The sequence below is a fragment of the Cottoperca gobio genome, chromosome 8 (genome assembly GCF_900634415.1).
Source record: "Cottoperca gobio chromosome 8, fCotGob3.1, whole genome shotgun sequence".
Classification (NCBI taxonomy): domain Eukaryota; kingdom Metazoa; phylum Chordata; class Actinopteri; order Perciformes; family Bovichtidae; genus Cottoperca; species Cottoperca gobio.
In genome coordinates, this window is record NC_041362.1 from 15672117 (window position 1) to 15691169 (window position 19053).

Below are 19053 nucleotides of genomic sequence, written 5' to 3' on the forward strand. Positions count from 1 at the left end.
TCAAAGAAGAGAGAGGGGCGAGAATGAGGAAACAGAGGGATGAACGACAGAAAGAGAGAGAGAGAGAGAGAGAGAGAGAGAGAGAGAGAGAGGAGAGAGAGAGGGGGGTGTGGGAGATGAGTATAGAGGAGACGAGGAAGATAACTTCTCGCGCTCGAGTGATGTCGCTTTTTGGGTTTTTCTTCGCGACCGCGCGCTCTCTCTCTATCTCTATCGCTCGCGCATCATCCCTCGTTCTTTCTCGCTCTCCCCTCTCCCTCTTTCGTTCGTACTCGCTCGCTCCGCCCTTTTTTTGAGGAAGAGAGATTGCACCAGAAAGTGAGACAGTGATGTGCGAGGGAGACAGAAGAGAAAGAAAATCTTCTGAACTCGTCAGTCCAGCAGAGAAACCAACAATGTGAGTCCTCTCAGGGACGCTCTGCTACCCTTACTGACCAAGGCTCATGAGGTACTGTATCACTTTAAACAATATCTTTTTAATGTTGAAATGTCAAGAATAATGTGTTACAACTTTATTCTAGAAATTCTAGAAAGTGTCTTTTGGCACTTTCTCTTGAAAAAATAACATTTTTAGATTTAATAATAAATGTATTAATGTTGTTTATGTCTATGTGATTCACTGTGTTTGAGTAAGGTGAATAACTGATTGAATCTCTCTTGTCATGAGGTCAGCATTGTTTAACTGATGATATATAAGACAAGACCCTCTGAAAGTCCTTCAGAGAACAGCTGTTCGAGTCTTCTCTCCATGCTGCCAGAAGTAAAGAGACTTAAATCATCACACCGATCACACACACATCTTAAGAGAACTAGCAGTAGTGTACCTGATCTGCTGTTATTATTAAGTGTTTTTAGTTTCACTTATACATGAGATTATAATAGACGGTGATGCATCTGCACGTTTTGCATGAAGTCATTTACAGTGCTGGTAAGTTCAGGCTTTGACGGAAAAAACAACGCCCGATGACTAAATGAGCGACGTTGACGTTCTTTGATTCATATAATCATAATATATTAATTGATATAAATTCACAGAATACTTTTGTGTGTCATTCTATTCTTCACTGTTTTATCAGCTGATAATCACGTGAAACTACACAGAGTGTAAAAAGTTCAACTAAATGAAACTAGACATTGAATAAATGAAGTATGACACTTAATAATGATCAGTATGGACAATAAGAAGCTATTACTGTAGCACGCAGTTAATGTATTCTGTGTAGTGCAACCAGCACAGGTGCCAGTGTTCTCAGTCGAGTTTCACTAACTGCTCAGGATGAGTATTTTTGCTGAGTGTGGATCTAGTATTGTTTTCTCACTCTCAAAACTACGCAGAACTCCGCTGACGCATTTTCAGAAATGAGTTTCTTTCCATAAAATCATACAGAGGTAAAAGCTTGTTTGGGTAAATGTTCTCAATTACTATGTTGTCATAACCACCACTTTGTCTGAGTGGGAGAAAAAAAAGTTTCAAGTTTAAACATATATTCCCAAATGTATTTAGATATACTGTACGTGCTGCTTTTGGATTAAACATGTATTCCACTGTCATATGTGAAAAATGTTCTTCTTAACACTATTGATTCACATTCTCGCTGTGATGTATTGATCCTCTCTGTTCACAGTTATATTGGGGTCCCCACCATGGAGATCCTGGTGTCCCTGTACGTCTTGGTGGTTCTGTTTTCGGTGAATGCGGCCCACTTTCACAATGGCTCGCAAGGTATAACTGAGGACGGTTGTAACTGAAACGGTCTCGATGTCACTGTGGTTTGGGCACGAGGGATAGTAAAGAACACAACTTTCTTTGATAAAAAACATCTTTCATTGAGCTTGAATTTGTCTTCAGAGTGAATGTAGGCAAAGTAAAGCGAGTTAATCATAACATATATTCATTTATATCAAATAGTTTATAATTTATTTAGCAAAAACCCATCAAAAGGGAATTTTACTGATTACACTATTACCTTGCAGCTGCGACTCAAATATGCACATGAGGTCCAAGGACACTGATGGAGAGAATCATTATTATGTCTCTGTCTCTCAAGGACTCTCCTGCGTAAATGACTTTGTCAACAATGTCAGCTGTACATGGGACAGCTCTCCAGTGGCTCCCGGCGTGGACTGCTGGATCGTTGGTGTGAGGACAACCCGGATCCGAGAGAACGGCAAGACACGTCAGGGAACAATTATGTAAGATGTTAGGGATATAATAACCATTACTGCTTGACAAAATACTAATGATGGAAAATATTTGCTTGTTTTCATGAAGAAAAAAAAGCTTATTTTTAAATATATATATATATTGGGCTTTGGAGATGACAACTTGATACCAGCAGTTGGTTAATTTGTGCAGCAGTTTGTGGTGAATTTTCTCTTGTTTTCTTACTTAGTCGGAGCTGCAAGCTGAAACAACTAACACACTCTCCCCCAGGCTGCAGTTTTGTCTTTGAAAATTATGTAAGTAACTAACATATCATTCGGAAGAAAATGTAAACTATAACTTACCCTGTTGAATAAATATTATGTTATTTTTATTATATTTATCAGCCTTCACCTTAGAAATGTTGCACTGAAATAAAGAATACATCCATAACAATAATTAAAGTGTTTAAGTCTGTACTGTTTAATTGGTTATATTATGTGTCCCTCCAGGAATTCAACCCTTTTAAAGACATGCCCTACATCCGCGTGGAGTGTAACGGCACGTTGATGGAGAACATCACAAACTACTCACCATTCAATCACAGTGAGTGGCTTTGACTTCCAGTGACACGAACCTGTTGCATTTCTTAATTGCTCCTGAAAAGTTATTTACAAATCTGGTACCTGGTATGACATTTGACATAATTTATCATTCATTTCAAGATAAAGTTTTAAAAGTCAAGAAGAAAACTTCCCTAGTGTAACGTGTTTAGTCGACCTTCTGAAACACATTATTCTAAAAACAAGTGAAGCTTCTGTTAATTCTTTTATTGGTGGATATAAAAAAGTGTTATAATTGGTCAACTTTTTTCAAACATCTGGAATGAATTAATTGTGTGTGTGTGTGTGTGTGTGTGTGTGTGTGTGTGTGTGTGTGTGTGTGTGTGTGTGTGCACATACAGTCAAAATGCATCCTCCAGATGTTCCCAATGTCAGCAGCACAGCCAATGAGACGAGGATATCATGGAGTCCAGGAAGTCCTCCCTCAGACTACTTCAAAGCGTTTCACTTCCACGCTGAGATCAAACAGAAAACCAAGACATGGCGTGTGAGTGTCTATGTACATGCATGAATGAATGGGCATTTATTTTGGGACAGCAGGCTGTCAGACAAACAGGCTTTTGGTCCAATGGGACATTTTTTAGGATTGTTGGGGTTTCAGAACAATGAGCAGTCCCCATCCAATCGTAGCGCTTGAATGCTATAGCGGTGGGATTTATAATAACACGTCAAGCACAGTTGTGCTGTAAGCTAATTGCGAACATGCTTACAGTGAAAATGCTAACATTCTGATATTTAGCAAGTGTAATGTTTACCATGTAAAGCATCTTAATTTAGTATGTTCGCATGCAAACATTTGCGTATTAGCACTAAACACAAAGTAAAGCTGAGGCTGACCTGTTAGTATGACTAGGTGCTTCATCATAAACTTTATCATAGACAATGTCCTGATGGCGCTGGATGAAAAGTTAAACCTGCAATAACAGTTATAACAGTTATAATAACAGTTGCACGTTTACGTATATTTTGGTTAAATACAGCAGTGCTTGGTTCCACACAAAAGTAAATGCTGTAGAACTGATGATGCTGATGTTTTAAATCCCTTTATTTTTATAGTCCCCCTTATTTTTGATATTTTCATCTGTTATCAGGAAGCCCTCACTCTGTCCACACAAGAACGAGAGCTAAGGATACTTGCTTACAAGCTAAAGGGGCACTGCCAGGTCAGAGTGAGAGTCAAACCCACCTTACAACCACACAGTAGCCAATGGAGCAACTGGAGTCCAACAGCATCCTGGGAGGGAGCGACAGACGTGGTGGCAACATCACAGGGTCACGGTAACTACACTTTGCAGTTCCAGGTTGTTTGAATGACAACTAAAACAGCTCGCAGTTCTCATTTTACCTAGGAAATAGATGTACTTTCTGGAGTCTCAAAAATGATCCCAGACCGGTTGGGAAATGTAGTCCAGTCGGATTTAAGTTTTCACCAAGCACGGGCGAAAGAATCTCTGTGCTCTAGTAGGGATCTGGTCAAATGTTGTACCTGTGAGTGAATTGACAGGGGTGAATCAGACACTGAAGTTTTATGAGTTTATTGCATTTGAAACTCATGATAAAATATTTTTGAAGAACCATTTATACCCAACATCTTCCCCTTAAGAGGCACACTGGGCAGAAAAGGCAAGTTTGAACAAGTAGCAATAGTGAGACCCTGGAAATGAATGAGCAGATTGTCACGTCTGATAGATGCAGGAACGGCAGGTAGATTACAGGCAAACAAACCTCGATGCAGCAACGAAGACAGACTGACAAAGAACAAAGGAACATATAGTAACTGACTTAATGTGGAAGTGGGAACAAGTGAGCGGAGGGTCTGGTGACTGCAGGGCTAACGAGGGACAGCTGAAACTAATCAGGGCGGGGCAGGCAATTAATGCTGGCGGGAAAATACAGAAAGGCAGGAAGTGAAGTGATCTGAACAAGAGGAGAGGTGAGTAACAAAATAAAACAGGAAACAGAAAAAAATAGAAAACCTAACCTTTGAGCAGGGCAGATTATGACCCTGATATTATAGATCTGCAAGGAATACAAAATGATTTACTTGTATGTGCATTTTTTTACACATTGTAATGTCAGCTCTCTGTTTCAGAGTGGCTTCTGGGTCAGACGTCACTGATAATTCAGGTTGTGATGTTGATCTTCAGCTTGGGTCTCATCATTGTAATGCTGGTACTTTATAGGAGCTGTGCCGGTAAAGGGTGAGTGTAATACTGGCTTGTGTGTGTGTGTGTGTGTGTGTGTGTGTGTGTGTGTGTGTGTGTGTGTGTGTGTGTGTGTGCGTGTGCGTGTGTGCGTGTGTGCGTGCGTGCGTGCGTGCGTGTGTGTGTGTTTGAGTGCAGTATGTCTAATGTAATGGCTCCTTTTTGCCGTTTTAGGCTCCTCAAAAGTAAGCCAGTACCAAACCCTTCGAAATACTTCCACACTGTCCACGGAGGAAATCTAAAGGTAAAAACTCAAAGAACACATGGAAAGCGCAGACCTCCGCAAATGCCATGCATCTCTCAATGTCAACAAAAGTGAACAATTATTTGTGTATCCGCCCCGTTGTTTGTGCAAAGGTTTAATGTGGTCTTCCTTTGCTCATGCTACACACTTCTATCAATGTCATGAACATCAGGCCAGTCGTTTTTCCATATTTCTGCAGACAAACAAACAAAACAAACCGAACCCAGAACATAACTTCCTTGGCGGAGGTAATAAATGTTCTCACCAAACATCAAGCATTATTACCACTATGTCTTACCACATAGAACATTTGACAGATGTGCTTCACATACTGCAGGTGTTACCACACAATTTCATGAACTATTTATACACACAGGTACCATAACTTGCAACATTCAAAAATGATTAACTCTTCACTTCGATTTCTTCTTGAATTTCTTTCCAGCTTCTAGATACAATGAATAAACTTGTTAGGCCTTCTATTTTTGATCTGTCATTTATCCTTCGACATTCATCAGTAGGCATTAATTAATTTCTCGGTTTTGAATCTGCTCACAAGTACTAATGTTAGGCTAAAACGAAACATTTTTTGGTAATGTTAGCAGCTCAAGACTGCGATTCACAGGCACAACAAATGCATTTAAGTTTTGCACGCAGTCCTGTCAATGGGCTGCGGCATAGGGTTGGGAACTCCAATGTCTCATCTCTCCTAATTGGAGTACCCCAGGGTCAATGCTGGGACCAATTTTATTCTCACTATATTTTCTTAATTCTTGTACAACAGAGATCCTTATCATTCATCTGCATTCACAAATCCAGTCTTGCTTTGGTCTGTTTAATAGGCATTGAGGAGTACTACTTGGCCTGTGAAAACAATGTTTATTTATAACAGAAAGCCTGTGTTACAAACAGCATGTGTGTAGGTTGTAAAATGTACTGCGCAGGGGGGTATAAGGAAAGTTAATTATTGCATAATGGGCTTTTTTTTTTTTACTGCAAAAGAACATGCCTGGTGTCATTCTTTGAGTTTATTTCTGAATCTAAATCTCTCTTTCTTTTTCCATAGAAATGGTTGAATCCTCTGTCAGTTTCTGATTCATTTTTCACTGCTCAGCCGTGCGACAGCATCTCCCGGGTTGAGGTGTGTGAAAGCTGGGATGTGGTCTCCTCCACCTCTCCCTCCTGCAGCTCCACCAGCGCCCTGCTTCACTTCAACAGCTACCCATCAGCTGACTCAGACACCAGCGGGGTCGTTGACAATTCCTCCTCCACTTCTTCATCCTTCTTCTCTAACATGGGCTACTTCATTTCCAACTCCTCTGGTAGCTCAGCTCGAACTGACCCCAACCCTGCCTACTTCACCTATCAGGAGGATTTCCACCACCTGCACAAGAGCCACAATCTTCACCTCTCCCTCTGCTCCTCCCTAGACACCTCTCTGACCTATGAGAGGTTGAAGAAGGAGCCCCAGAGCCCAGACTCTGGCTTTGGCTTCGGAAAGGAAGATGAAGAAGGCAAGCAAGATAAAAGGGTAGTGTATGTAGAAGGGGAAGAGGATTCAGATGATCACCAGAGCCCTCCTCTTCTCATTCTTCCTCTCCATCTTCCTTCCTGGATGTGCCCCGCCTCCCCTGCTCCACCCCCTCCGAACGCTCCCAGTCTGACTCTGATATCCTCTGATGGCCAGCAGCTGGGTGAACCTGTTGCAGCTGCTAGTGACAGCCAAGCGGCCTGGCCTACGGCTGGTGCCATGTGCAGGTCTTCCTCCATGCCTGTGGAGCCCTGTAAAACAGGGTATATGACTCTAAAAGAGCTGCAGACAACATTCAGCAATAAATCCATCTGAAAACTTGTATCTGGAAGAATCCCTGTGCGACTATTTCAATTGTTTTGTGTGTCGACAACACAAGCAACCGGACTCATGGTATGTTCTAATCCGATTGTTGAAGCGAGCAAATGTCACAGAATATATGGAGTGTTCTTGGAAAATAATTGCATTTCTACAAAGTCCATGTCCATTTTTATGCTTTAAACCTGCATTGATTCATGTTTTGGTCACGTGGGGGAAGCAGAACAAGTTACATTCAATGGCCAGAATTCCAAAGACATTAGCCAATTTCGCTAAAATGCTGATAAAGATAATTCTGTGCTGGTACGTCTCATTGAGCGACCTCTTACACATATTGATCAGTTGTTAATACAAAAAGAATGATTGGAGCAGCTTTAAAATTAACTTCTGAATTTTGCTGTAATTGTTTTTATATTTACTGTAAATCGACATTCAATTTACTTTGCTTATTAAGAGCAATGGTTGTACAGGAATTTGTCTTCATGACATTGGTATAAGATTTATACAGTTTATGTAAAAACAGAGTTTCAAGGGAGAGTCTGCAGGACGCAGTTACAGAACAACTTTGAAGTCAATCCTGTGATAGAGCCAGAAATATGAGGCCGAGCACAAACCAACCAGTTATGTAAACTGTTTATAGACGTACTGCTGGGACTGCTGGGTCATTATTTAGCTGATATATAGCGTGTGTAGAATGGTGTACAATACCTCATTGTTGAATGTGTACAATACTCTGGGACTTTAAGCTATCCTTTTGTTTTTGTTTCAATTTTCAGGCTTTTTTTTTAATTAGTGTTAAAATACCTATAAAATAGTATTGCATAGCAAAGCATGAAAGTATACATTACTTTAAACTAAATACTACTGCCAGTTATTAATGACTGTACTTTAAAACCACTTGTATTCCTGCAGGCAGATCTGGAATTTGGAAAGCAGTGTGACGTGGTTTAAATGTATTTTGATTATGTAAATAGTCATACATTACTTTTAATAAACGACATATGAGCGTTGGTTTAAAGTCAAATTGGCGAAGACATTGAAACTGACAGCAACATTTAAGTATCAAATTCATTGATTTGAATCTATCTACTCTGAAACATGGCAGCTGGTTTGCCGCTGATGTTTTTGTTTGTACATCTTTATAAATGATTTCATGCTGTTAGGAGATCAAAACTACACCTTATTAATCATCATTAATCATTAACTACCTGGTAAAGTTAACTATCTACAATAAAGAATTGTGTTAGTGCATACAGGCATTAGTATAATATTTATTAGATTGCTTTTTTTCATGTAAATCATTGAGGTCAGTGGTAAATGTTGCTGCTCTTGTCTCACATGCAGTATATTTCCGTTGCACTCGGTGACATCTGTGCAGAGACCAAACAAAATAAAGCTTCTGGTAGAAATGGGTCACCCTTTGACTTCCTGTGTCGTTGTGGAATGAAGTCTGAGGGGTGGGCATGTTTGTTGACGTGAGAAAGAGTGTGAGAGACAGCTTGAGGTGTGTGTGTGTGTGTGTGTGTGTGTGTGTGTGTGTGTGTGTGCGTGTGCGTGTGCGTGTGTGTGTGTGTGTGAGTGTTTACATGTCCTGTCAGCTGGTCCTGGCGGTGTGTGTGAGAGTGAACGTGTGTATTAGAGTGTGGTTTGACATTTAGCTCTGACACAACCAGCGACATCCGTTCACCTCACAGAGAATTTACGATATTTAGCCACGTCAGTAAGAAACAACACAAGATGTTGCTTTTCAACCGTGTTTCTACGCCTCTTCTTTCCATGTCACGAGAGCTTAACCTGTTAAATCTCATCATACCCAAGTCATGCCAAGCCACACTGAACCACAGAAGTAATGATATTTGTAATAAAGAGAGCACTTTTATGCACCTGTTTTCATGCAGTGCCTTCTTACTCATAACATATTTGTTGGCCCATTATGCTGACCCAAATAGAAAGAAATATAAGCAAAATTGGGTGACACTTCATACAAATGCAAGTTATTAATGTACAATTATACACATTAAAACAACTGGGTCACCAATCAAAACAAAGACAATAGGTTATTTTGACCCATTACCTTGTGTCATGGATGCATTGTGAGAAAACTGTGTATGTGACATCATCAAAACTGTAAAGTCTACACATATTGTCAACAATCAACACAAACAACACAACAGTAATATAAAAACCAGCACAAACACCGGTTCAAAATAACTTGTGTCTTGGACAGTGTGAGAAGAAGTACTCAGATCTTTTACTAAAGTAAAAGTAGTAATACTACAGTAAGAAATACTCTGTTACAAGTAAAACATTCTGAAAGAACGTCCCATTACAGAATAATGTGTAATATATTATGTGATTCTCATAATTAATGCATTAATGTTTACATCCCTTTAATGCTACAGGAAGTAAAGCTGGAGATAGTTTTCATTATTTTATATACTTCTTGGTAGCGTGTGAATTTTCCCTCACAGATTAATAAAGTCTTATTTCATTTTAAATGAACCTATTATAATACATCGTAATGTATTTGTTGATTATATTTTGTATTTTCAATGTAAATTTGCAAAGTAACTAAAGTTGTTAAATAGAGGTGGGGGAGTAAACAATACTTGCCTCTGAGTTCTAGTGGACTTTCATGACCCAATGGCGTTCTGCCGATGGGTACAGGGTGATATTGCAGTATTGCGTCTGTGCAGTCAGTTTTGATCCAGTGATTTTCAGTGTGAAGGACATTTCTCATTAATGTCCCAGAATAGATTTAAGTATCTTTGATGCACTGTGCTCCTTCTGCCACTAGGGGACATTAGAAAACTGAACAAAAATGAATGAGGGAGTCACCTCTTCTTCTTCCTCCTTTGTGAGCTGTTTAGTGTCTCTGTTGTCTTGTCTATACAACAAAGAACAACTCGCTCCTCATCTATCATATGCCCTGATTCAAAGACAATTATCTTAATCTGCTGAGTGTGCTGGCAGCTTTGTAGTCTCAGCATGTTTAAATTTCCTCAGCATGTTTGCTCTGTCAATCACAGAGGAAGTTTTGACCCAGCTGGCCAGAAGAGATGGAGAGAGACTAGCAGACAGAACATAAAACAGAGAGAGAATTCATTAAAAACATACCTTGTAAATTCTGTTGAAAAGCCACAGGGCTTGTTTTGGATCTAACCCACAGTGAAATGGGAGGATGTGGGGTTCAGGCTGACCGCGATTCACCCTCTTTATGTGGAGTAGAAACAGAAAGCCAGACAACTGCTGTCAGGAGGAGGAAACACAGTCACAACCCATACAGGGTTCACATGGAACAATAAACGTGGTATAATTGATCAGGCTAGTAAAATACCTTGTTTGTCTTTTTTATAATGTAGATTTTAATAAATGTTTACCTTAACATTGGACATTAAACAACACAGTGCTCTTTACATTCTCAGATATAACAAAAATAAATAAAATCAAATAATAATAATAGGCTTCCATTTTTATCTGGAAGATCTATGCAATGAAAACAGCGACTAGGAATCTGAAAGAAAATGTTTTGTATCTTGTCGTTTCAATGAAAATAAATCTATATCAGGTTCTCACCTTTGAACAGAATAACGGGCTTGAAGGTACCAAAATAATTGTGTTGAAGCTGCTGTAAGGTAATCAGTGAATTGCCCCGGTATAAATCTCCAATACGTTGGATGCCTTTTGTATGCCGTACATCAAAAACAATTTGTAACTCCGAGGAGGAAACTCTTCATTCTTAGTAAGTGGTATTAATGCACATGATCTAATGTTTTTACACAGATGTTTTGTCGTAGCTCGCTTTGATAGTATTGCGATAAAAGGATTATCTTTCATTTTAGGGATTGTTTATTTTCCGGAATAGTTTTACCTAACAGGGAGATGGAAGTGGGGAAACATTCGTCTCTGCCTGTGTCGGATTTTAAATGAGACGGTAAGCATTTCCCAAACTATGTCAAAAATCTTAAAAACTATGATTTGTCAGATTCTGAATTGCTAACCAACTGTCCTTGCTCTTCGTTTATCCTGAGCCGGACCACAAGAATGTTTTGAGGGCTGAAATTTAAACTCATTTCTGGTTTTCAACTTTAAATGCAGTGTCCCATAATTATGTCAGCTACTAACAATATGTTTTGGCTGCTGGGAAAAATGGGAGTGAGGTTGTGGGGGGCAAGTACAATTCTGCTTTGAGCCCTAAAAGTCCCCAATGTTTATTAGCACAGGGGAGAGCAAATATCTGGTCAGCAGTCGCCACTCCCAGGAGAACAAATGGTTCACATGGAAGGTCAAAGGTCATGTGATTTTTCATTACTCTGCTGTAGCTCATAAAATAGATCCCAAACAGAGAGATAAAGGAGACTTGTGATTTACGACTGTGATGCTTCCAAATAAAATACAACCTGAAAGAACACCAGAGGAGGATTACTGGGGTCCGACAGGCGGAGGGGGAAGAATTATGAGCTTCACTGGAAAATAGGCGTCTGATTCATAAAGACGACAGATAGTAAATGCTTACAGGAAGATAGCATCAGGTGGTTACGGACGAGTCTCGTAATAGTTTACATTGGCTGAAAAAAGCCAGAGGAATGTTCTCCTGATGTAACAGCAGAACAGCCTATGAAACCTCAACCCGACCCAGAGGCAGTAATGTTCAACAGCTGTGCTCATGTTACACGTGTGCACGAGTTCTGCCTCGCTGTCCTCTGACAGGACTGTGTTCTATATGCAAACAACTGCAACACGGGGTCGTAAAATACATCGATGGAGTTAGTTTAGCCATCTCTGCATCCGCTATAATGTTCTTCAATAAGAAGACAATGAATGTTCATATGTATATATTTATGGTAATTGCTATTTTTCATTTTATTGTGAAATACTGGATAGTTTTATCTCTTTGAACGGCGCTGCTTTCTTTCTGATACTCAGATGAGAAGATTAATACCATTACGGTAAATGTGAAGCTAAAGCCAGCAGCCAGTTAGCTTAGCTTAGCACAAAGACTAGAAACAAGGGGTAACAGCCAGCCTGACTCTGAAAAGTGAAGCCAATGCTAAAGTGCCTTAAACCTGCATTATTTCAAATGACCAGCAGGAGGCAACTCCACTGGTTGCAAAAATTAATCAGATTGTATAGAAGTCTATGAGGAAATTACCCTTCTTATTGATTTATTACTTACGTAAACCTTTTCCTAATGAGTTTAAAGTCGTCCTCAAAACAGCATGGTGTTCATTTAGTAAATTATGCTCTCATTTAGAGTAAATTAGACGATAAAGAAGGGTATGTTTTAGGGCGTGGCTACTTTGAGATTGACGCAAGGCTTCGTCAGGGTGACTACGTCCACTTCTCGTATAAAGTCTATATACCAGACTAAAGAGTGATATCAACCTTCATATTTCTCAGCACGAAAACTGATAAGTGTATTTCCCAAAATGTTGAACTATTCCTTTAAATGGCCAAAAGCCAAAAAGATTGAGAGGCACTGCCTTAAAACGTGGTAAACGTGGCCCATTTAGCAGTAAGATTCCGCAGATTAAAAATGAAAGTGTACGACAGGAAAACAAACCCGCCTGCTTCATTTGCTTTGGCTTTTGATCCAGAACTTCAGCATGTTGTTCTTTATATCTATGAAGCCAAGTGGTCCAACAACCAAGGCATTATCCTTTCATCTGCTAAGAGTGCCATGGCTGGAACATGTGGATGCCTTTGGTGTCCATGTGAGAGAATCATTATCAAAAGGATAATCTCATCATACCCTGCCACTCTAGCCATAGCCTCTCTCTCTCTCTCTGTCTCTCTCCCTCTCCCTCTCTGTCTCTCTCTCTGTCTCTCTTCTCTCTTGCTCTCCTCTCTCTCTCTCATATCTCTTGCATTCTCCCTATCTCTCTCACGAGAGCTCTCTAGATCTATCGCTCCCTATCTCTCTCTAGAGGACATATCTACGCTATCCATGATAGATCATATTATATATCTATTATCTGGTCTATAGATATAGATAGCTATCATCGAAAAAATCACTCAAATATAACTCTCCAATCTTGTGTATATTCTCTCTCTCTCTCTCTCTCTATCGGTCAAGATTCTCTGTAGATACTCTTATCTCAATTAACTATCAAATATATAAAATCTGATATATGTATATCTCTTGATCTCCATCTCTACTATATAGTCTTCTTGATCTCTCTCTCTCGGCTTTCTCTCTACATCTCTCTCTATATCCTCATTTCTCTCTCTATTATCCTGCTCTCGTCTCTCTCTTGCTCTCGCCCTCTCCCTCTCCTCTCTCTCTCTCTCTCTCTCTCTAGCTTCCCTAACTCTCTCTAGCTCTCTCTATCTCTATCTCTCTTTTCTCTAGCTCTCGAGTAGTCTGAGCGGGATATAGCTAGGGCGATGTATATCTCTCTGATCTACAATCCATATCTATCATTGATTCTCTTCTATCTAGCGCAATACTATATAGATCCGAGCACCTCGCTCTTCTCATGTCTCTCTATATCTCTCGCTAAAAGAACTCTTGTGCAGAAGGTAAGGTGAGGGGATGAGAGCTGATCGCCCTATTCTCGCGCTATAGGGCTAGCGTCGGAGAGAGAGAAAGGGAAGAGCGAGAGAGAGAAAGAGATGAGAGAGAGAAAGGATAATATATAGATGATAGGGTGGTGAGATAGAATATAGAGATATAGAGAAAGAAAATATATAGATAGATATAGATCTCTATAGATATATATTATATATTAGATTCGTGATATGATAGTAGAATGTATATTGTCATATATATATGTCATATGTATCTGTATATATAGTCTGATATAACTATATTATATCTCTTGCTCTCTCTATATCTAGATAAATATATATATATATCTATATATATATATATATAAATAGATATAATATAAGGTATGTCTATATATATCTATATATATATCTATAATGCTCTACTATATATATATATATACACTACTCTACAAATATCGTATATATCTCTATATATATATGTAAAGATATATATATAATCCTCTATCTTGATCTATCTATCCCTCTCCCTTTACTCTACAATATAAAATCTGTCTATGTTTATAGTACTCTCTATTGCTATACATATATATATTATTTTGATATATATCTATATATATATCTTCTCCATATCTCTCTCGTATTCATGTCTCAGTCTCCTATGTCTATCTCATCTCTATCTGTATCTATATTGATATCACTATCTCTATCTCATTGATAATCTCTATCGATCTATATATCTAAATATATCTTATACAATCTCTGTATATTCTGTCTATGTCTTCTCGTGCTCTATTCTCACTCTCATCTGTAATCTCTTGTTCACTCTATCTTACAAGCTGTTGTGACAAAACCAACACGAAGGAAGGTATAACATGGCTCTCTCTCTCTCTCTCTCTCTCTCTCTCTCTCTCCCTCTCTGTCTCTGTCTCTGTCTCTGTCTCTCTCTCTCCCTCTCCGTCTCCGTCTCTGTCTCTCTTGCTCTCTCTCTCTCTCTCTCTCTCCCTCTCCCTCTCTCTCTCTCTCTCTCTCTCTCTCTCTCTCTCTCTCTCTCTCTCTCTCTCTCTCTCTCTCTCTCTGTCTCTCTCTCTGCAGCTGGAAGGAATGAGTAATGGAGTAATTCAGCTTGTAATAAGACCCCGCAGGGTGGTCTACCAAAGTTATGCGCGTACATGCTGCACTGTACACGTCGAGATTACAGTAAATGCATTACTGCCTTTAGTAGCTTTAACATATGTTACAGGTGATAACTGTCATTGCCCCAGATATTATTGTCAAATAAACTAACAGACACTTGTTGCCGGAGTCTGCATAAAGGAGGGATCTGTAGGAAACATCTGTAGCAGGGAGCAGGACTTTCTCTCTCCTCCGGAAGACTGAAGCAGCTGCAGAAACGTGAACGAGGTGAGATTCATTCAGATAAACATCTCAGTTATCAGTCGCATGGGAGAAGGAGAGCGTTGTTTAGGATATTTAACGATTAACTTCTGATCGTAACTCGGTTTGCGCTCGAGCGGACCCGCGCTGGGCTGCAAGAGATCACAAACAGATAGAAACACGCTTCTATAGCTAAGCTGCACATAATAGGCTATTTTAACTTTGCTGTTTTCACTGTTGATAGCCCTGCTTGTGTCTTCACTAAACTAGGAAGCAGAATTAATATTATTTATAATGCATGTGTATATTTAGAATTAGAAAACAAGAGCGCGAAAAGACATCAGAGTGCACAGCTGCCTCCCGACAGTATCTAAATATACCAAAGCATTTTGTACATTTCCTTTCCCAGTTTCCAGTTCAACTGGGGTTTTCCACGAAAACCAGTTATGTAATATCCCTGGTCAGTGTAAGAGACACATATGCCAACAGAACTTAAACACAATCAGCAGATGTCCATGAATAACACCAGATAAAACACCAATAGTGTGATATATTGATTGAATATGCACGAAGAAACAGAAAAACTGAAATACAAAGGCAGACACACATTCTGATTGTGAGTGTGGTAAACATACAGTGTACTAATGATGACAATCTCTTGAGACAATGAGGCAATTGGACATGTAAAAGGCCCCCTAGGTAGGAGACTGAAAAAGACACAAAACACTCCTAAACCATACAGCTACGTATTTTGTCGTCATTTTGTTTCTCTGTATCTGTTTGTGTCTCTTTTAGTAGCATCTATTAGTAGATGTGTTATGTCTCTTTGTTCTTATTTTGCATCTTTTGTGGTCGTTTTGCATTGTTTTAGTAGAAGTAGTTTTGTGTCTCTTTTTTGCATCTCTTTGTGGTCATTTTGCATCTCTATGTGGTCATTTTGCATCTCTATGTGGTCATTTTGCATCTCTTTGTGGTCATTTTGCATCTCTTAGTAAATGTTTTATGTCTCTTTGTTCTTATTTTGCATCTTTTGTGGTCGTTTTGCATTGTTTTAGTAGAAGTAGTTTTATGTCTCTTTTTTGCATCTCTTTGTGGTCATTTTGCATCTCTATGTGGTCATTTTGCATCTCTTTGTGGTCATTTTGCATCTCTTAGTAAATGTTTTATGTCTCTTTGTTCTTATTTTGCATCTTTTGTGGTCGTTTTGCATTGTTTTAGTAGAAGTAGTTTTATGTCTCTTTTTTGTATCTCTTTGTGGTCATTTTGCATCTCTTTGTGGTCATTTTGCATCTCTTAGTAAATGTTTTATGTCTCTTTGTTCTTATTTTGCATCTTTTGTGGTCGTTTTGCATTGTTTTAGTAGAAGTCGTTTTATGTCTCTTTTTTGCATCTCTTTGTGGTCATTTTGCATCTCAATGTGGTCATTTTGCATCTCAATGTGGTCATTTTGCATATCTCTTTGTGGTCATTTTGCATCTCTTTGTGGTCATTTTGCATCTCTTTGTGGTCATTTTGCATCTCTATGTGGTCATTTTGCATCTCTATGTGGTCATTTTGCATCTCTTTGTGGTCATTTTGCATCTCTATGTGGTCATTTTGCATCTCTTTGTGGTCATTTTGCATCTCTTTTTAGTCATTTTGCATCTCAATGTGGTCATTTTGCATCTCTTTGTGGTCATTTTGCATCTCTTTGTGGTCATTTTGCATCTCTTTTTAGTCATTTTGCATCTCTATGTGGTCATTTTGCATCTCTTTGTGGTCATTTTGCATCTCTTTGTAGTCATTTTGCATCTCTTTGTAGTCATTTTGCATCTCTCTGTAGTCATTTTGCATCTCGTTGTAGTCATTTTGCATCTCGTTGTAGTCATCTTGCATCTCTTTGTAGTCATTTTGCGTCAATTTATTGTCGTATTGTGCCTCTTTTTGGTCGTATTGCATTCCTTCGTAATCATTTTGCATGTCTTTGTCTCTTTGTATTCTTTCGATTTCCTCCATCCTCCAAATGACCAACATTTCTCTGACAGTTTCCAAACTTTTTCCAAAAGATCAGAGATTTGGATTTTACACGTGTGTACATATGTAACTAATACACTGGCAACACATTATTAAAGAGCACAGAAAACACTCATATTTTGTCTGTTGATCGTAGCAAAACTGCAACAGTCAATTAAGTTTCTGACTGTTTAGAACATGTTTGCGGTCTTTTCCTGACTTGTGCAGTCGTGTATGAAGGATGCTATAATCAGTCAGTATGGATACAGCTGTCCTGTATAAACACAGCAGCACACACTGTTCCAGTTACAGACTGGCTGATCACTGGGAGTCTGGCAGACAGCCATCACTTTTCCATTGAAAACTACTCAGCTTGGCTCTCTGTATAAAACTCCACTCCACGGACTTTCTCTGGATTAAATAAGATGTCAACCTTTACTCAGCTAATTGGTGATAAATGATGTGTTGCCTGCAGGGTAATTTCTCAGGTGATTTATGATCCTTGTATGCTGGCTCCTATTATTTTGACATTTTCTTTGCTTTTGGGATTTGGATGAGAAGCGCATTAATGAGTCTTTGAGGCATAATTTCAGCTCTCAGTCAGCTCTGTGGATGTGTGAGGCCAGACATCTTCCAATGGCATTTCATTTAAGCAGCAAGTGAAATGTCACTGTGAATGCATGGCCAACTCATAAACAAAAGTGCTTCTTTTTTTTCCGCAAGAATGCTTCACTTTATTAGTTGTTCCCGCCATGTTTTTTCTCTTCCAGGGGATAAATGTTTTCTCTGGCTCAGGGTTGAAGATTCCTCTTTCTCTTTTCCGCTGCTCTGGGAGTGACATCCAGGACACATAATGTTCTTATTTTCTGAGCAGCTAGTACATATGTTTCTTAAATTGAATGGAATCGTCTTAGCTTCTGGTGATTCTCGTCTTTCCTTATGTGAACTGATGGTTATTATATTTTTCTTCTTTTGGAATCATTTAAATGTGTTTAAAAGGAAAAAGCTCACAAGGTTATTTTAAGATAAGAAAAAACGCATTCAACTAAAGCCTGCTCGAAGGTGATTGGTCGATGCTACACGGACTACAAACCAGAACGCTTCCGATGTCAACATCTTGTGCCGTTGCCTTCAGATTCTTCAAATGAATGCAGAATCTGTTTATAGAGATTAGGTTTACTAAATGATTTATTACAGAAATGCATGATCCCCAGATAATGAATCATAATGACTTGATCACTTAACTTTTCATCTAGCACCGACATCAGGTCAAAATCTTAATCTGTCAAATACTTTGGTTTATAACCAAATACCCTTTAAAATATAATGACACCCCCCTCAGCCTCAGCTGTACTTTGTGATCCACCAGCAGAAATTAATTCAAAGCCTAAGAGTCAAAAACTTTGAGGCCCTCCCAGTCATCTGATACGTCCTCTGTTCTTACTGTAGGCACAGCTATGTTGGGTGTCCTCGTCCTTCTGTCCCTCACCTCCCTGGTGGCCCTGGTGCCTTCTCATGTCCCCTGCAGGCACTGCTGTGATCCCCTGGAGACACCAGAGGGCAGCGGAGCCCAGCCTCCCACAGAAACACAGATCAGCCATGTGCCCGAGATCCGCACCTACATCAACATGACCATCCTCAAAGGTACTCCATCTATGTCATGCCAGCATTAGCACCCCCAAATACTAAAAGTGTCAATCATAACCCTGCTATTTTGAATTTGAGACCACTTTTCGTCTTGGTTGATGCAGTTTGTCCACCATTAATGGCTAAATCTTAGGTGTCTTATGCTGCTTTAAAAGTCCAAATGTGCTGATTGGCAGTAGAGCTTTCGAAGAGTTCTGAGCCAACAGATAATCCTGAAACACATCCGTAGTTATCTTGAATTGAACTGAACCAGGGTAAGCATATTCTTTATTTCTGACAGAAGTCTGACTCTTATCCCTCTGTGCAGGTGACAAAGGAGAGCGTGGCGACAGAGGAACTCTGGGTAAAGCTGGACCAGAAGGCCCTCCAGGCTCCAGAGGTCCCATGGGCTCAAAAGGCACTAAAGGCCAGTCAGGTCTCCCAGGAGACCCCTGCAAAGTCCAGTACTCCGCCTTCTCCGTCGG

At 39.5% G+C, this 19053-nt stretch overlaps 2 protein-coding genes across 3 annotated transcripts in view; both read left to right on the plus strand.

The window, feature by feature from the left end:
• The first annotated feature begins 306 nt into the window (after positions 1-306).
• On the plus strand, positions 307-8476 carry il2rb (interleukin 2 receptor, beta). Its single transcript, XM_029438501.1, has 10 exons — positions 307-448; positions 1626-1723; positions 2049-2193; positions 2394-2460; positions 2656-2749; positions 3108-3253; positions 3858-4044; positions 4859-4967; positions 5145-5214; positions 6281-8476. Exons 1-10 carry the CDS (start codon positions 444-446, stop codon positions 7058-7060), a joined length of 1701 nt encoding a protein of 566 aa, XP_029294361.1. The 5' UTR covers positions 307-443; the 3' UTR covers positions 7061-8476.
• Positions 8477-14673: 6197 nt separating this feature from the next.
• The window catches only part of LOC115012751 (complement C1q tumor necrosis factor-related protein 1-like), a 6353-nt gene continuing 1973 nt past the window's right edge, over positions 14674-19053 (plus strand). The window contains exons 1-3 of one of the 2 annotated variants that reach the window (XM_029438534.1): positions 14674-14977; positions 18392-18586; positions 18897-19053. The exon at positions 18897-19053 is cut by the window's right edge and continues 1973 nt beyond it. In XM_029438534.1, coding sequence (XP_029294394.1) covers positions 18400-18586; positions 18897-19053 — 344 coding nt within the window. In that variant the 5' untranslated portion in view covers positions 14674-14977; positions 18392-18399. Of the gene's footprint in view, positions 14978-17322; positions 17431-18391; positions 18587-18896 lie in introns of those variants that run through there. The other variant, XM_029438533.1, reaches the window with a different exon arrangement.